This window comes from Hyperolius riggenbachi, chromosome 12 (genome assembly GCF_040937935.1).
Source record: "Hyperolius riggenbachi isolate aHypRig1 chromosome 12, aHypRig1.pri, whole genome shotgun sequence".
Taxonomy (NCBI): Eukaryota; Metazoa; Chordata; class Amphibia; order Anura; family Hyperoliidae; genus Hyperolius; species Hyperolius riggenbachi.
Window position 1 is genome coordinate 89,088,414 of NC_090657.1, and position 13,456 is coordinate 89,101,869.

The 13,456-nt window shown below is 44.5% G+C and overlaps 1 protein-coding gene across 7 annotated transcripts in view; it reads right to left on the reverse strand.

Moving 5' to 3' along the window:
• ATP6V0A1 (ATPase H+ transporting V0 subunit a1) overlaps nt 1-13,456 on the reverse strand; it is a 184,540-nt gene that overhangs the window by 11,927 nt on the left and 159,157 nt on the right. For all 7 annotated transcript variants that reach the window (XM_068263441.1, XM_068263440.1, XM_068263437.1 and 4 more), the window contains 2 exons: nt 12,764-12,881; nt 7,212-7,383 (listed from right to left, as the gene is read on the reverse strand). In XM_068263441.1, coding sequence (XP_068119542.1) covers nt 7,212-7,383; nt 12,764-12,881 — 290 coding nt within the window. The remainder of the gene's footprint in view (nt 1-7,211; nt 7,384-12,763; nt 12,882-13,456) is intronic.

Consider the following 13,456-nt stretch of genomic DNA (forward strand, 5'->3'; position numbering starts at 1 on the left):
TTTAAGGGCATTAGGGATGGAAATGTGAGGTTGTGTGAGGAACAAGAGAGTGTCATCCGCGAACATAAGTAGTTTGTGGGCCAGGCCGGCTCTCTCTACTCCTTTGATGTCAGTGTTGACTCGTAGGAAACAGGCGAGTGGCTCTAGGGCTAGAATGAAAAGTAAAGGGGAGAGTGGGCAGTCCTGGCGAGTCCCTCTCTTTAGAAGGAAAAGTTTGTGAGGTGTGGCCTGAGAATCTCACTGAAGCTGTAGGAGTGGAGTACAGTCCCCCAACCCAATTCAGGAAGTGGGGATCTAGCCCCCATTTGCTTAAGGCATGTTTGAGGTAGTTCCACGAAAGGGTATCAAAGGCCTTAAAAATGTCTAGGGACAAAACAACACTTGGGATTTTTGGGGAATGTAAGTAGTGGGACAGGAGAACTGCACGTCTAGTATTGTCTTCCGCTTGGCGGCCTGGGACAAAGCGTACTTGGTCACGATGAACTAGATCTGGTAGGACTCTATTTAGACGTAAAGCTAATATTTTCCCCAGTAACTTGAGATCCACATTAATAAGAGAAATAGGGCGAAATTGGTGGGGTGTATGGCAGTCCTGTTCAACTTTAGGGATCATGGAAATGTGAGCGGATAGCAAGGAGCTAGGGGGCGATTAACCTTCTCGTAGTTCATTGTAACAGTCGGCTAAAGTTGGAGCTAGTGAGGTCGCTAATTTTTTGTAGTATTGTGCTGTGAAGCCATCTGGACCTGGGGTTTTATTGACCCTAAGGGTTTTTATGGCGGAAAGAACTTCTAGAGGGGTGATAGGTGCGCTAAGGTTGGCAGCTGTGTCTGCGGTGAGTTTAGGCAAACTTATTTGATCTAGAAAATCGTGGATGGCTTTATCTGAAGTAGAGGTAGTATTGGTATATAAGTCTGATAGAAATGTGGTGAAGATGTCCACTATTCTGCGGGGATTTGCGGTTACTTGACCAGAAGCGTCGCGTACTTTCAAGGTGGAAGAGTGAATGGGCTTGTTGTTTAAGCATCTAGCTAAAAGGGCCAGGGGTTTATTAGCGTTGTAATAATATAATGGTCTCCTCCAGCGCAATTGACGCTCTACTTTGTCCATTAGGAGCATGTCTAGCTCTGTGCGGAGTTTATCTTTGATAATTCTATTAATCCGGGTGGGGCGTTGTTTCCAGGTGTGCTCAGCCGCCTCAAATTTGTTGTTTAAGTCAGTGATCTTATGGATACGTTGGCGTTTAAGTGAGCTAGCCAGGCCAATCAAGAAGCCCCGAATGGTAGCTTTGTGAGCTTCCCACAGGGTCAGTGGGGAGGATACAGAGCCCGTGTTATCAGCAAAATATTCCGTGACTTTGTCCTTTAATTGGTTAAGTATTTCCTCTTTAGAAAGCATGGAGTCATTTAAACGCCAATGGAACGCTCTTTTGAGCGGGAGCGACAGTGAGCAACAGATGGAAACTGGGGAATGGTCAGACCAAGGGGTAGAATGAATTTTGGCAGCTGGGGTGAGGTATAGGTATTTATGTTGGGTAAATATATGATCAATGCGGCTGAAGCTGTCATGGGCGTTTGAATAAAAAGTAAAATCCTTAGTGGTAGGGTGAAGTTCTCTCCAAACGTCTATATAGCCATATTTATCAAGCATTGCTTTGATTTTGATGCCTTGGAGGTCAGTGGGTTCGGAGGGGGGGCTAAGAGTAGTAGATCTCTGTCTATCTATTCTAGGGTTGAGAGTAACGTTAGTATCACCTGCAATTATTATTTGGCCAGTTCCATGTTGTGTTAGGACTTGGAGGAAGTGGGAGTAGAAATTGGACTGGTGTGCGTTAGGTGAGTAGTAAGAGGCAAGGGTGATTTCCCTGTCATATATGGAACCAACTAGAATAAGGTACCGGCCTGTAGGGTCAGCAATTTGTTTTGTGCAGATGAACGGGAAATTTTTCCGGAATGCAATGATAACGCCGCGGACTTTAGTGCGGGCACAAGCAAAATGGGCAGTGGGAAAGTGGCGGTTTAAATACCTGGGACAGGAAGATTGATCTAATCTGGTTTCCTGTAGGCAGACTACATCCACCTGACTTGCTTTGTAGTATGAAAATGCTTTGGAGCGTTTATTGGGGGAGCCAAAACCCTGGACGTTATGCGAGAAATTTTCGAATGCATCAGAGGTCATGGAGGATATATATGAGAAACGAACTAAAGATGGGAGGCTACGAGACGGGAGGCCCAAGTAAGAGAGAAGCAGAGAGGAGAAAAGAGGAAAGTAAGAAGAGAAAGAACAAGTAGTGAGAGGGTCGACCTAAGGTAGGTCAGTCGTAAGGTGAGCTCAAAAAGAGCAGAGTACCAGATGAAGGTAAGTTCTAACCGGTACATGTGGAGAGCATGTGTAGACCGACTGCCCTGCTGGCTAAATGAGAACTTGAGGTGATTGGGGGAGTCTCAACGGCTATGAGCGAGGGGGGGGGGGGGGGGGGGGAGAAAACGGGGGAGAGGGGGTGGGAGAGAGAAGAAAAAGAAGAGGAAAAAAAAAAAAGGAGGGGGAGGTATGTAGTTGTCTTGGGTTCCCATGAGGGTTATAGTTATTTCTAGTCTTCTTCTATTAGCCAGCGTGATATAAGTAAGTGTGCTCAACAAAAGTTTTGTGGTAAGGGTAAGGGAACAGTATATCTGGGGGGACTGTATAGTTGCTGAGTAAAAAGTTTAGCGGCATGTGTGGAGGTTTGGAGTAAATAAAACTAATTATGAAAGAAAGCCAACAGGGGCTTAAAATGCTATAGGCATGTCGACAGATATAATAGTCCACTCAATGGTCGCAACAACAACAACGGGGGCGTGGGGAGGTTTTAGAAGGGAAGGATAAGTGTCAGCAAGTGAGGTATTGCTGAGAAGGGCTTGGGAAGCATTAATGGTCTTTTGGCGCCACCCGGTGGAGGCAGAGTTGAATTATTACGTGGGTGTAATCGAGAAAGAATCCTCGTGTTGGACTTAATCTGCTAAGCAGAAAAAGGCTGTAAAATTTTAGATGATGTGAGGTTGACAGGAGGCAAGGGACACGATGTGCAACCAGTGAGTGTGCAGCATTCACATTAGAACAGAGCTAGGTAGGAGTGAGGATAGCTCCTATTAAAATTAGTGAGAGCCGAAAACGGAATATCAAATAAACCATATGCTACATTGAAATATTTGAACATATCATGGTGTTAGACTATCCAGGGAAGAGGGAGAGGGGTGCTCAGTGACGGAGGGGCACATGTAGTGACCCTGGAATATAAGCTGATGTTGGTTAGGTGTAGGGGAGAGGATGAGGGGGAGGGAAGGAGGGTGGTATTGGAGGGGTAGAGGAAAGGAAGGAAAGGGATGCTCAGTGACGGAGGGGCACACTTGGTGTCCCTGGGGTATGAGCAGATAGTGGTCGGGTATAGGGGGAAGGGTGAGAAGGGTAGAGGGTATAAGGGTACATTTGTGAGAGCATATAGTCGTAAAAGTGGTAAGTAATACCTCATATGCAAGTAACAGTACATTCAGTGCATAGGTGGCTCATATTGAGCCAAGTTAAGGGCTGGAAGCGGCATAATAGAATAATCACGTACTATATCACAATCATGACACATATAGAAGGATTTGGGAAGGGGGAGGGGGGTCAAGGAAGGAGGGAGAGGGGTGCTCAGCGACGGAGGGGCACACGTGGTGTCCCTGGGGTATAAGCAGATAATGGTTAGGTATGGGGGGGAGGGAAGGAGGGCACAAGGGCACATTGGTAAAGTTATATAATTATAGGAGCAGTAGGTAATTCCTTGTGTGCAAGTAGTAGTGCATTCAGTATGCAAGTAGCTCCTATTGAGCCAAACCAAAGGCAGATAACAGTATAAACGAAAAGCCACATACTATATCACGATCATAAAATATATCATAGGAAGATTCAGGGGGGAGGGGTCGAGGAAGGAGGGAGAGGAATGCTCAGTGACGGAGGGGCACAAAAGGGTAAAGGGGAGGGAGAGGATAAGGCAACATTCTTCAAACAGTGATAACCATAAAAATAACAAGAGATGCCCAGTGTGCAAACAACATATCTAGAATAAGAGCATCGCAAACTAAGTGTGTTAAAAGCTGGTAACAGTAATGAGAGTGCTCAGTGACAACGAAGCGCACATGGCATTCCCTAAGTGCAGGTAGGAGATATAAAAAGGAGATGAAGCAGTTATCACTGCAAGCTATCGTTCAAACCAAGTCTTTGTCGATTAGCTGTGAAGAGTGTATATGGGGGCTATATTAAGCATCCTGCAGTGCTGTTCATACGTGAGCGTTCCGTGTAATAAAGTGAATATGGGCGGATTAGGAAGCTCCTGTCAGGAGATGTTCCGCGGGTAATCAGAGTTCGAAGTGGGGAGGGAAAGAAGCAACGGAAATCAGAGTCTTACCCAACCATGTCGGTAGATGGCAAGTTCAGCGTGGCCTGTGGTCAGGGCGTACGTTAAAAAGGGGCGCTGGGAAAAAAGGGCGCGGGGTTTTAAACGATAAGCATGGATAACGTTTAAAAATGTATTGTACTGTATTTCGTTTAAAATTAATGTTTTATAAAGTTATAAATCATTAAATTATGTGCATTAAATCGGCAATTGTAAAAACGTTAATCTTTCGTTTAAATAGTGAAACGTATAATAACGTTTAAAAATTTTTTTACTAAGTAACCCTCCCTGTACCTACCCCTAACCCCTAGACCCCCCTGTTGATGCCTAAACCTAAGACCCCCCCTGTTGGTGCCTAAGTAACCCTCCCTGTACCTACGCCTAACCCCTAGACCCCCCTGTTAGTGCCTAAACCTAACACCCCCCTGTTGGTGCCTAAACCTAAGACCCCCCTGTTGGTGCCTAAACCTAAGACTCCCCTGTTGGTGCCAAAACCTAAGACCCCCCTGTTGGTGCCAAAACCTAAGACCCCCCTGTTGGTGCCAAAACCTAAGACCCCCCTGTTGGTGCCAAAACCTAAGACCCCCCTGTTGGTGCCAAAACCTAAGACCCCCCTGTTGGTGCCAAAACCTAAGACCCCCCTGTTGGTGCCTAAACCTAAGACCCCCCTGTTGGTGCCTAAACCTAAGACCCCCCTGTTGGTGCCTAAACCTAAGACCCCCCTGTTGGTGCCAAAACCTAAGACCCCCCTGTTGGTGCCAAAACCTAAGACCCCCCTGTTGGTGCCAAAACCTAAGACCCCCCTGTTGGTGCCAAAACCTAAGACCCCCCTGTTGGTGCCAAAACCTAAGACCCCCCTGTTGGTGCCAAAACCTAAGACCCCCCTGTTGGTGCCAAAACCTAAGACCCCCCTGTTGGTGCCTAAACCTAAGACCCCCCTGTTGGTGCCTAAACCTAAGACCCCCCTGGTGGTGCCTAAACCTAAGACCCCCCTGTTGGTGCCTAAACCTAAGACCCCCTGTTGATGCCTAAACCTAAGACCCCCCTCTGTTGGTGCCTAAACCTAAGACCCCCCTGTGATAAGCATTAATAAAGTTTCAAAAACATATTGTGCGGTTTTTTCGTTTAAAAAGAATGTAAAAAAAAAAATAAATTGTACTGTTTTTCGTTTAAAAATAATGTTTGAAAAAAATATTGTACTGTTTTTCATTTAAAAATAATATTAAAAAATGTATAAATCATTAAATAATGTGTAATCATGAGAAGCAGTAATAAAACAGTAAGTCTCCGGGCGCCGCTTTTAAAACGTTCTTTTTCTCCGGCGCCCTTTTTTCCTATCGGGCGCCCATTAAACGATATTTATTATGGGAGTGAATGGCGGCGCCCGATTTGTCCACTAGCCTCCTGCGCCCTTTTTTATTGTTACCGTGGTCAGGGTGGTCTCGGTGGAAGGCAGCGAAAAACAGAAGAGTGAAAACATGGTGTGGTCAACCCGGTAGCAGGTTACTGCGTCCAGGAGGAGTCCCTCCCCGGGAGCTAAGGTTGGATCTCGACTTTCCGTTAGTAGAGGCCTGTCGTCACTCATCTTGCAGCGAGGGTGACCTCTGGGAGGGCTGCTTCGGAGAGGACCTGGAGGTGCTGGAGGTATCAGCCGGTAGGAGAAGGCGAAGCTGTTCAAGGAGCCGTTGGGCATCATCCGGGGAGGACACTGCATAGGATTTTCCGGAGTGCACAAAAATCAATTTGAAGGGGAATCCCCACTTATATTTAATGCCATGCGAACGGAGGGTAGAGGTAAAGGGCTTCATAGCCTTTCTCTTCAGGATGGTAGCAGGTGCTAGGTCTGCGTAGATCTGGTAAGAGTGGTCTTGGAAGGTGAGCGATTCTTTATCTCGCGCTGCCTGCAGAACTGTTTCTTTAGTACGATAGAATGTAAATTTTAGGAGGATATCACGAGGTGGCCCGTTAGGTTTCTGGGGGCCCAGTGCTCTGTGAATCCTGTCGAATTCCAGGCGCTCTATAGGAATGGAAGGCACCAGTTCTTGGAACAGGGCTGTCGCAGTGGAGTTGAGATCCAAAATGGTCTCTGGGAGCCCGCGAATTCTCAAATTGCTGCGGCGAGAGCGGTTTTCAGAATCCTCCAGGCGTAGTTTTGCCTCTGCTAGCTCTGTCTTCATCTCGCCCATCTCCTTCTCATGAGTATTAACAATTGTGTTGATTTTATCCACTTTATCTTCTATTTCTCCTGTGCGCGCTGTCAGTTCTCTTATTTCTTTCTTCAGTTGAGAAGCTACTTTGTGGGCTACGGTATCTAGTTCCAGGTGGAGAAGCGCTTTGAACTTGTCCAGCATCAGCGCGTCTTTCGGTGTCCACTCCAGGGCTGTTTCGGTGGAGCGAGAGGAGCGCGGGGTAGCATGCTCCGACCTGCTGCTTTTGGGTCGCAAACGGGAGGCGACTGTGGCATCTGAGTGAGAGGAGGCTGAGGACGCCATGCTTGACGGGCTGCGGCGCCTCCTAGATGATCTGACGGAGGAGCTCGGGGAAGACTCTCTGGATCCTTTCGAAGTGCGGCCCATAGATGCACGGGGGTGAGCAGGTGTTGTTGCGGGGGAAGAAATGTGGAGAGGAGCCGTTGGGAAGGTGGAGATACAGGGCAACGGCAGTCGGTCTCGCTGAGCTGCACTAGAAAGCGTCCATCTTTCTAGCGCGCCAGCCACGCCCCCCCACAAAGCTTGCACATTTAAACAAGTTATTTGTAACACTACTATACTTTTATCTTGCCTAGTTCCCTTTTACACTCACCAATGCAGACGGAGGGCATGTAGGAAAGCCGACAATCCCTCCATGATTAACAGGATAGCAATTGTAAGTGTAGAGAAGGCTGCAAACACAAAGACCAAGAGAATTCCACCACCCAGGCTTTTAACATTTAGACCCAAGTGCATGACCATGGTCCACAGGACCTCAGAGAGCTCTGCAAGAAAAACAAAATACTGTAGATTAGAGAAAGCTTTTCCAGAAAGAAAATAAACCTTTTAGAGATAAAGCCTACCTACTGATTTGATCCAGTTTTCATGTATTGTAGCCAACTGCCCTTTGAATTAGCTGGAATCCTGACACAATTTTTCATTTTTCTCTGATTAGATAATTTCATTCAATTATTCCGTTAGATCGAATACAAAGATTTTTCCAGCATGTCCGATCTGATTTTACTCGAAAAAACGGGATAATCGTTCTAATTTCTTGATCGAAATTTTTTTTTGCAACTTTTATTCGATTTGATCATTTAGATCAGGGGTGCCCAATAGGTCAATCGCGATCTACCGGTAGATCGCGACCGCCTATTTGGTGGTTTGCGGCCAAGTGGCCGCATCACATAAAATTTAGTGGCCGGCAGCTGTATAACGCGCCTGCTTGGCCAATCAGAATGCAGGGGAGGAGAGCGAGGCGGTGCGGCTAAAGAGAAGGAAGCCACGACGTCATGGCTGCTGGGGTGGCGCTGGGCGCACTGCATCCACACAGGCTGCCCGGCGCCCGCCGGAGCGTTCCCTCAGTCGTCCGCTGTTCATCTGCACTCCTGGAGGGGAGACTAGGATGAGCCCCAGACACCGCCGCTGGAACTGGAGGGAGGTAAGTGGCCCAGGCACCTACACCTAGCTATCAATACTGAAGGCACCTGCACCTAACTATACTATACCTGGCTACCTATACTTAAGGTCCCTACACCTAGCTATTAATACCGAAGGCACCTGCATCTAACTATACTATACCTGGCTACCTATACTGAAGGCACCTGCACCTAACTATACTATACCTAGCTACCTATACTGAAGGCCCCTACACCAGGCTATCCATACTGAAGGCACCTATACCCATCTACCTATACTGAAGGCACATATACGTAGCTACCTAAATGTTGGTAGATCTCCTGGAATCGGAAAATTTAAAAGTAGCTCGCGAACCGAAAAAGTGTGGGCACCCCTGATTTAGATCGAATAAACGGGATAATCTAACGTTTTTATTGTACCATGTATGGCCACCATAAGTCTGTTGGATTTTAAGCCAATGTGCTTACTGGTTCATCTGCCTAAAGGTGGCCATACATGGTACAATTTTTCATTTTTTTCGATTAGATAATTTAGTTCGATTATTCCGTTAGATCGAATATAAAGATCTTTCCAGCATGTTCGATCAGATTTTTCTCGGAAAAAAATGGATAATCGTTCGAATATCTTGATAAAAAAAAATAATATTTTCAACTTTCATTCGATTCGATCATTTAGATCGAATAAACAGGAAAATCAAATGTTTTTTATTGTATCGTGTATGGGCACCATAAAAGTGGCCACTAATGATCCAATCTTTTTCAACCAATTTTACCAAATCTATGTAGTATAAGGGTAATTGAGTGAATGGATATTGAATGGATAATTAAGGCAGTAACCGTATAGTACATAGAAATGGTAAGATTGGATTAAAAAGGTTGGATCATTAGTGGCCACCATTAGCTTGCTGGAGCCTCTTCTACATACATCTGAGCCATCTAATGTGCCTTGAGCACCACTAAAGTGCCCTTTCTTTTCACTAAGAGCATTTCTTTCAGGGCCCTTTTACACTATGGTTTTTCGGTAAGCTTTTTTTTTTTTTTTTTTTACTGCGAAAGGCCGCTAAGTCTATGAAAGTCTATGGAGACTTTCGTACTTAAAGAAAAAAAAGGGAAAAACCCAAATCAATACATTGCAAAGTGATAACTTAAAAAAACTGAAGAGAAATAAAAAACAATTGATATTTGCCATGTCATTTTTCATATTTGATCCCCAATGAGCCTGCACATCATCATCTTTACTACTGGCAGACAAGGAAAAAACTAGACAACACCAACTGCCATTATTTATAACCATACCCATTAACTCTGCAATAGGTTAAAAAGTTGTTTTTTATAGATATGCTTATGCATAGAAGGAGATACTGGTTGCTTGGCAGTTGGAAACAGCTGTTTTTTCCCACAATACATCAATGTTCATAGTCTGGAAACTGTCAGGACCTAGGCTTCCCCACAAGATCAGCCATACAATCCTTGGCCTGTACACTAAAGCAGCAGTTGAATATTGGGAAAGGAGTGGGGAAAGGGTCACTGAAACCTTTTGCTGCAGCTCATAGAGCTATTAGGTTAGCAAACACTTGGTATAAAAGGTAAATAAGGCTACGAGAAATGCAGCATGTTTTTTTTCAGTGTTTGTCTTGGCTGACTTAGGTTAACACAAAAGGTGTTTGACATGACATGTGGTCAGATGCATCAGGCCAATCATTGGTTCTGCCTAAACCCTAGTCTGCTTCACTTTTATAGTCAAACCACAGCGATTACACAGACAATAGCCATCATTCTCAGTTTTACCAATCTGTGGTAACACCAACTCATCCTCTCTCATGTAATAAACTAAACAGAGCAGTAAAATATTCACTTCTGTAAAGGTAATTTATTAACTTGTCAAAGGGATTTTTAGCACTTTTTACATTACATTTTTCAGGCTTAACCACTTCACCACTGAGGGGGTTTTACCCCCTGAGCACCAGAGCAATTTTCACCTTTCAGCGTTCCTTCCATTCATTCGTCTATAACTTTATCATTACTCATCACAATGAAATGAACTATATTTTGTTTTTTCCGCCACCAATTAGGCTTTCTTTAGGTGGGACATTATGCCAAAAATTATTTTATTCTAAATGTGTTTTAATGGGAAAATAGGAAAAATGTGGGAAAAAATTATTTTTCAGTTTTCGGCCAGTATAGTTTTTAAATAATGCATGCTACTGTAATTAAAACCCATGAAATTTATTTGCCCTTTTGTCCCGGTTATAAAACCATTTAAATTATGTCCCTATCACAATGTTTGGCGCCAATATTTTATTTGGAAATAAAGGTGCATTTTTTTTCAGTTTTGCGTCCATCCCTAATTACAAGCCCATAGTTTATAAAGTAACAGTGTTGTACCCTCCTGACATAAATATTTAAAAAGTTCAATCCCTAAGGTAACTATTTATGTATTTTTTTTTATTGAAAATGTTTAAATTTTTTTTTCATTACAAAAAAAAAAATAAAAAAATGGGGAGTGTGGGAGGTAATGAGTTAATTTTTTGTGTATAACTAATTTGTGTTTGAAAAAGGTTTAGGATGTAGTTTTACTATTTGGCCACAAGATGGCAACAGTAACTTTTTGTCTAATGCGACCTCCAATCGTCCTTCCGGACGCTTGGAGGAAGTATAAGGAGGCTGGACACGTGAGTTTTTTTTCACAATGATCGCGCTGCCCATCGGAGAGCAGCGGATCATTGCGGGGCTTAGATCAACGAACGGGAATGGATTTTCCCGTTCATTGATCTCCAGGCGGGCGGCGGTGTGTTTACTAGCGGCGGGCGGCGTGTTTACGGGCGGGAGCGCGGACAGCGTCGGGAACGTGGAAAGTACGGATTTCTCCGTCCCTGGGGGTTAAAGGATGGAAAAAGGGACGGAGAAATTCGTACGGGCGGGGGTAGAGTGGTTAAACCACAGTAAAAACTACAGGTACAAATAAACAGGTAGCTGAATGTGCTTTAATGGATTAATAAAGCCTGAAGATTTTATAGTGCTGGCCCAGAATGTCAATGATCTCATGTCGAGCTGTAGTTATTCATGGAGTGTGGACTTAGGAAGGCTTATTTCCACCAGACAAGGAGAGTGCTGCAGTGGTATTTTTCTTGCTGCTCTCTAACACGGTGAGCTCCATTCTCCACTTGTGTTGTAGTCCTGCACTCCCTGCTGACCTGATGGTCACGTGACCAAACAATCGGGCTCACAGGGGAGTGCAGGATGACGTCTACAGAACTCAAGAGAGTTTGGTTATTATTTACATTTACTCATATAAAAACATATCTCCTTTGTCACTATATGTACTTTGTATACTGCTTGCTAGATGTACAGGAAACAAACTGGAGTGCTATCTATCAGGAACAGATCCAGCCGGTACACGTTTTCTTGCAGCTCTCACAGCCCGGCTGACAGGCTACCTTTTGTGTGAAGAGAGGAAGAAGAGAGAAAGAGCGCTCAGATCATGAAATCCAGTCACTTTATTTCATAATGCAAACAATACTTTAAAAGCATATCTGGGACAATGCACAAAAAATTCAAGTGGTTGCTGTGGCCAGCAGCAATCCTGGTCCCTGGTGATGGAGGGCAGCAGGCTAACACTATTGCTAGCATGGCAGTGTCGTCACAGTGTGTTTCAGCATATCCACGCCTTCACCAGGTGCATCCTTAAAGAGGAACTCCAGTGAAAATAATGTAGTAAAAAACGTGCTTCATTTTTTACCATAATTATGGATAAATGATTTAGTCAGTGTTTGCTCATTGTAAAATCTTTCCTCTCCCAGATTCACATTCTGACATGTATTACATGGTGACATTTTTACTGTGGGCAGGTAGTGTAGCTGCTCCTAGCTGTTTTGGCTTTTAGAGACAGCGGTAAACAGCTAATTCCTGTCTGTGAACATTGTTACATTGTGGCAGTTTGCCCAGAGTACCGCAGTACTCAGAGCTTCTTGTGGGAGGGGTTTCAGCACAAAATCAGTCATACAGCGCCCCCTGATGGTCTGTTTGTGAAAATCATTATATTTCTCATGTAAAAGGGGGTATCAGCTACTGATTGGGATAAAGTTCAATTCTAGGTTGGAGTTTCTCTTTAAAGGAGTTATTTCGCAAAAAAAGTAGGCAGTTAAAAAAATGTGACAGACGACAGGTTTTGGGCCAGTCCATCTTTTTAAGGGGGATTCTCGGGACTTTCTTTGTTTTCAACAGCATTTCCTGAACAGTTGCAAAATTTAACTGACATAATAGTGTGCAAGTGATTAGGGAGGCCGGCTGGTATCTTGCTATTTTGGCAGTTAAACTGTTGTTCAGGAAATGCTGTTGAAAACAAAGAAAGCCCTGACAATCCCCCTTAAAAAGATGGTCTGGCCCAAAACCTGTCATCTGTCACATTTTTTAACTGCCTACTTTTTCGCGAAAGAACCCCTTTAACTTTTTTGGGCATAGTCCCAGATTTTCTTTTAAAGAACTGTCACCAAGTAAGTGCAACTGATGTTTGCGAAATAAAGTTACTGCATTTCACAATTAGAGTACTCCCTTTCTCTAGTCTTCCTCGCTTGCTAGATTTGTCTGTCAATCACTGCTTCTTTCAGCCGTTGCATAGGCATTTTCATAGCTTCACATATGCGGTCTAGCCATTTTAGCCTCTGTTGTGCTCTCCTCCTTTTGCCCTCATTTTTTCCAAGCATCAAGGATTTTACAACAAAAGAGAGCAATACACAAACATACTTACGGGCATGAGCAAGACTTAAAGCCCAAAGTCGAAGATAAGAAGCTGTATTGGAAATGCACCCCAAACAGTATTCAATTGTGTGGATGGCTTGGTGGACCACAACATCTCCAAAGTCAAACTGCAGAAGAAGCAGAAATCAGAAAGTACACTAAAATACACTGCAACACACATGAAGCGGTTCTAGCTGAGAAGATGTTCTGTCACCCGTGTTCACCCGTGTTGTGAGGAACGTGACCACGAAAATTACCATTTTGTTTCTTCCTGAATGCCCAAGAATATCAGTGAGGAATGATGCTCATCACCCATGGTGAAAAGGTGTATAAATGCTTAAAGTGTACAAGAGACCGTAATATAGAAAGATTTCAAACTTACCCAGGGCTTCCGCCAACCCCATAAGCATGTCTGAGCACCTCGCCGTCCTCCCGTGGTCTGCCGTTCAGCTCTGGGAACTGGTTCAACTGCATCAGTTGGGGTCTTCTGCGCATGCGAGAACCTGCCGCGCATATGTAGAAGACCCCGACTGATACGACTGAACCAGTTATAAGGGCTGACTGCGGCTGAATGGCAGACCGTGGGTGTAAAGCAAGGGACTCAGATGTGCTTATGGGGCTGGAGGAAGCCCCGGGTAAGTATCAAATCTTTCTAGATTACCATCTCTGGTTTACTTTAAGGTGGTCCACAAAATGAAAAGTC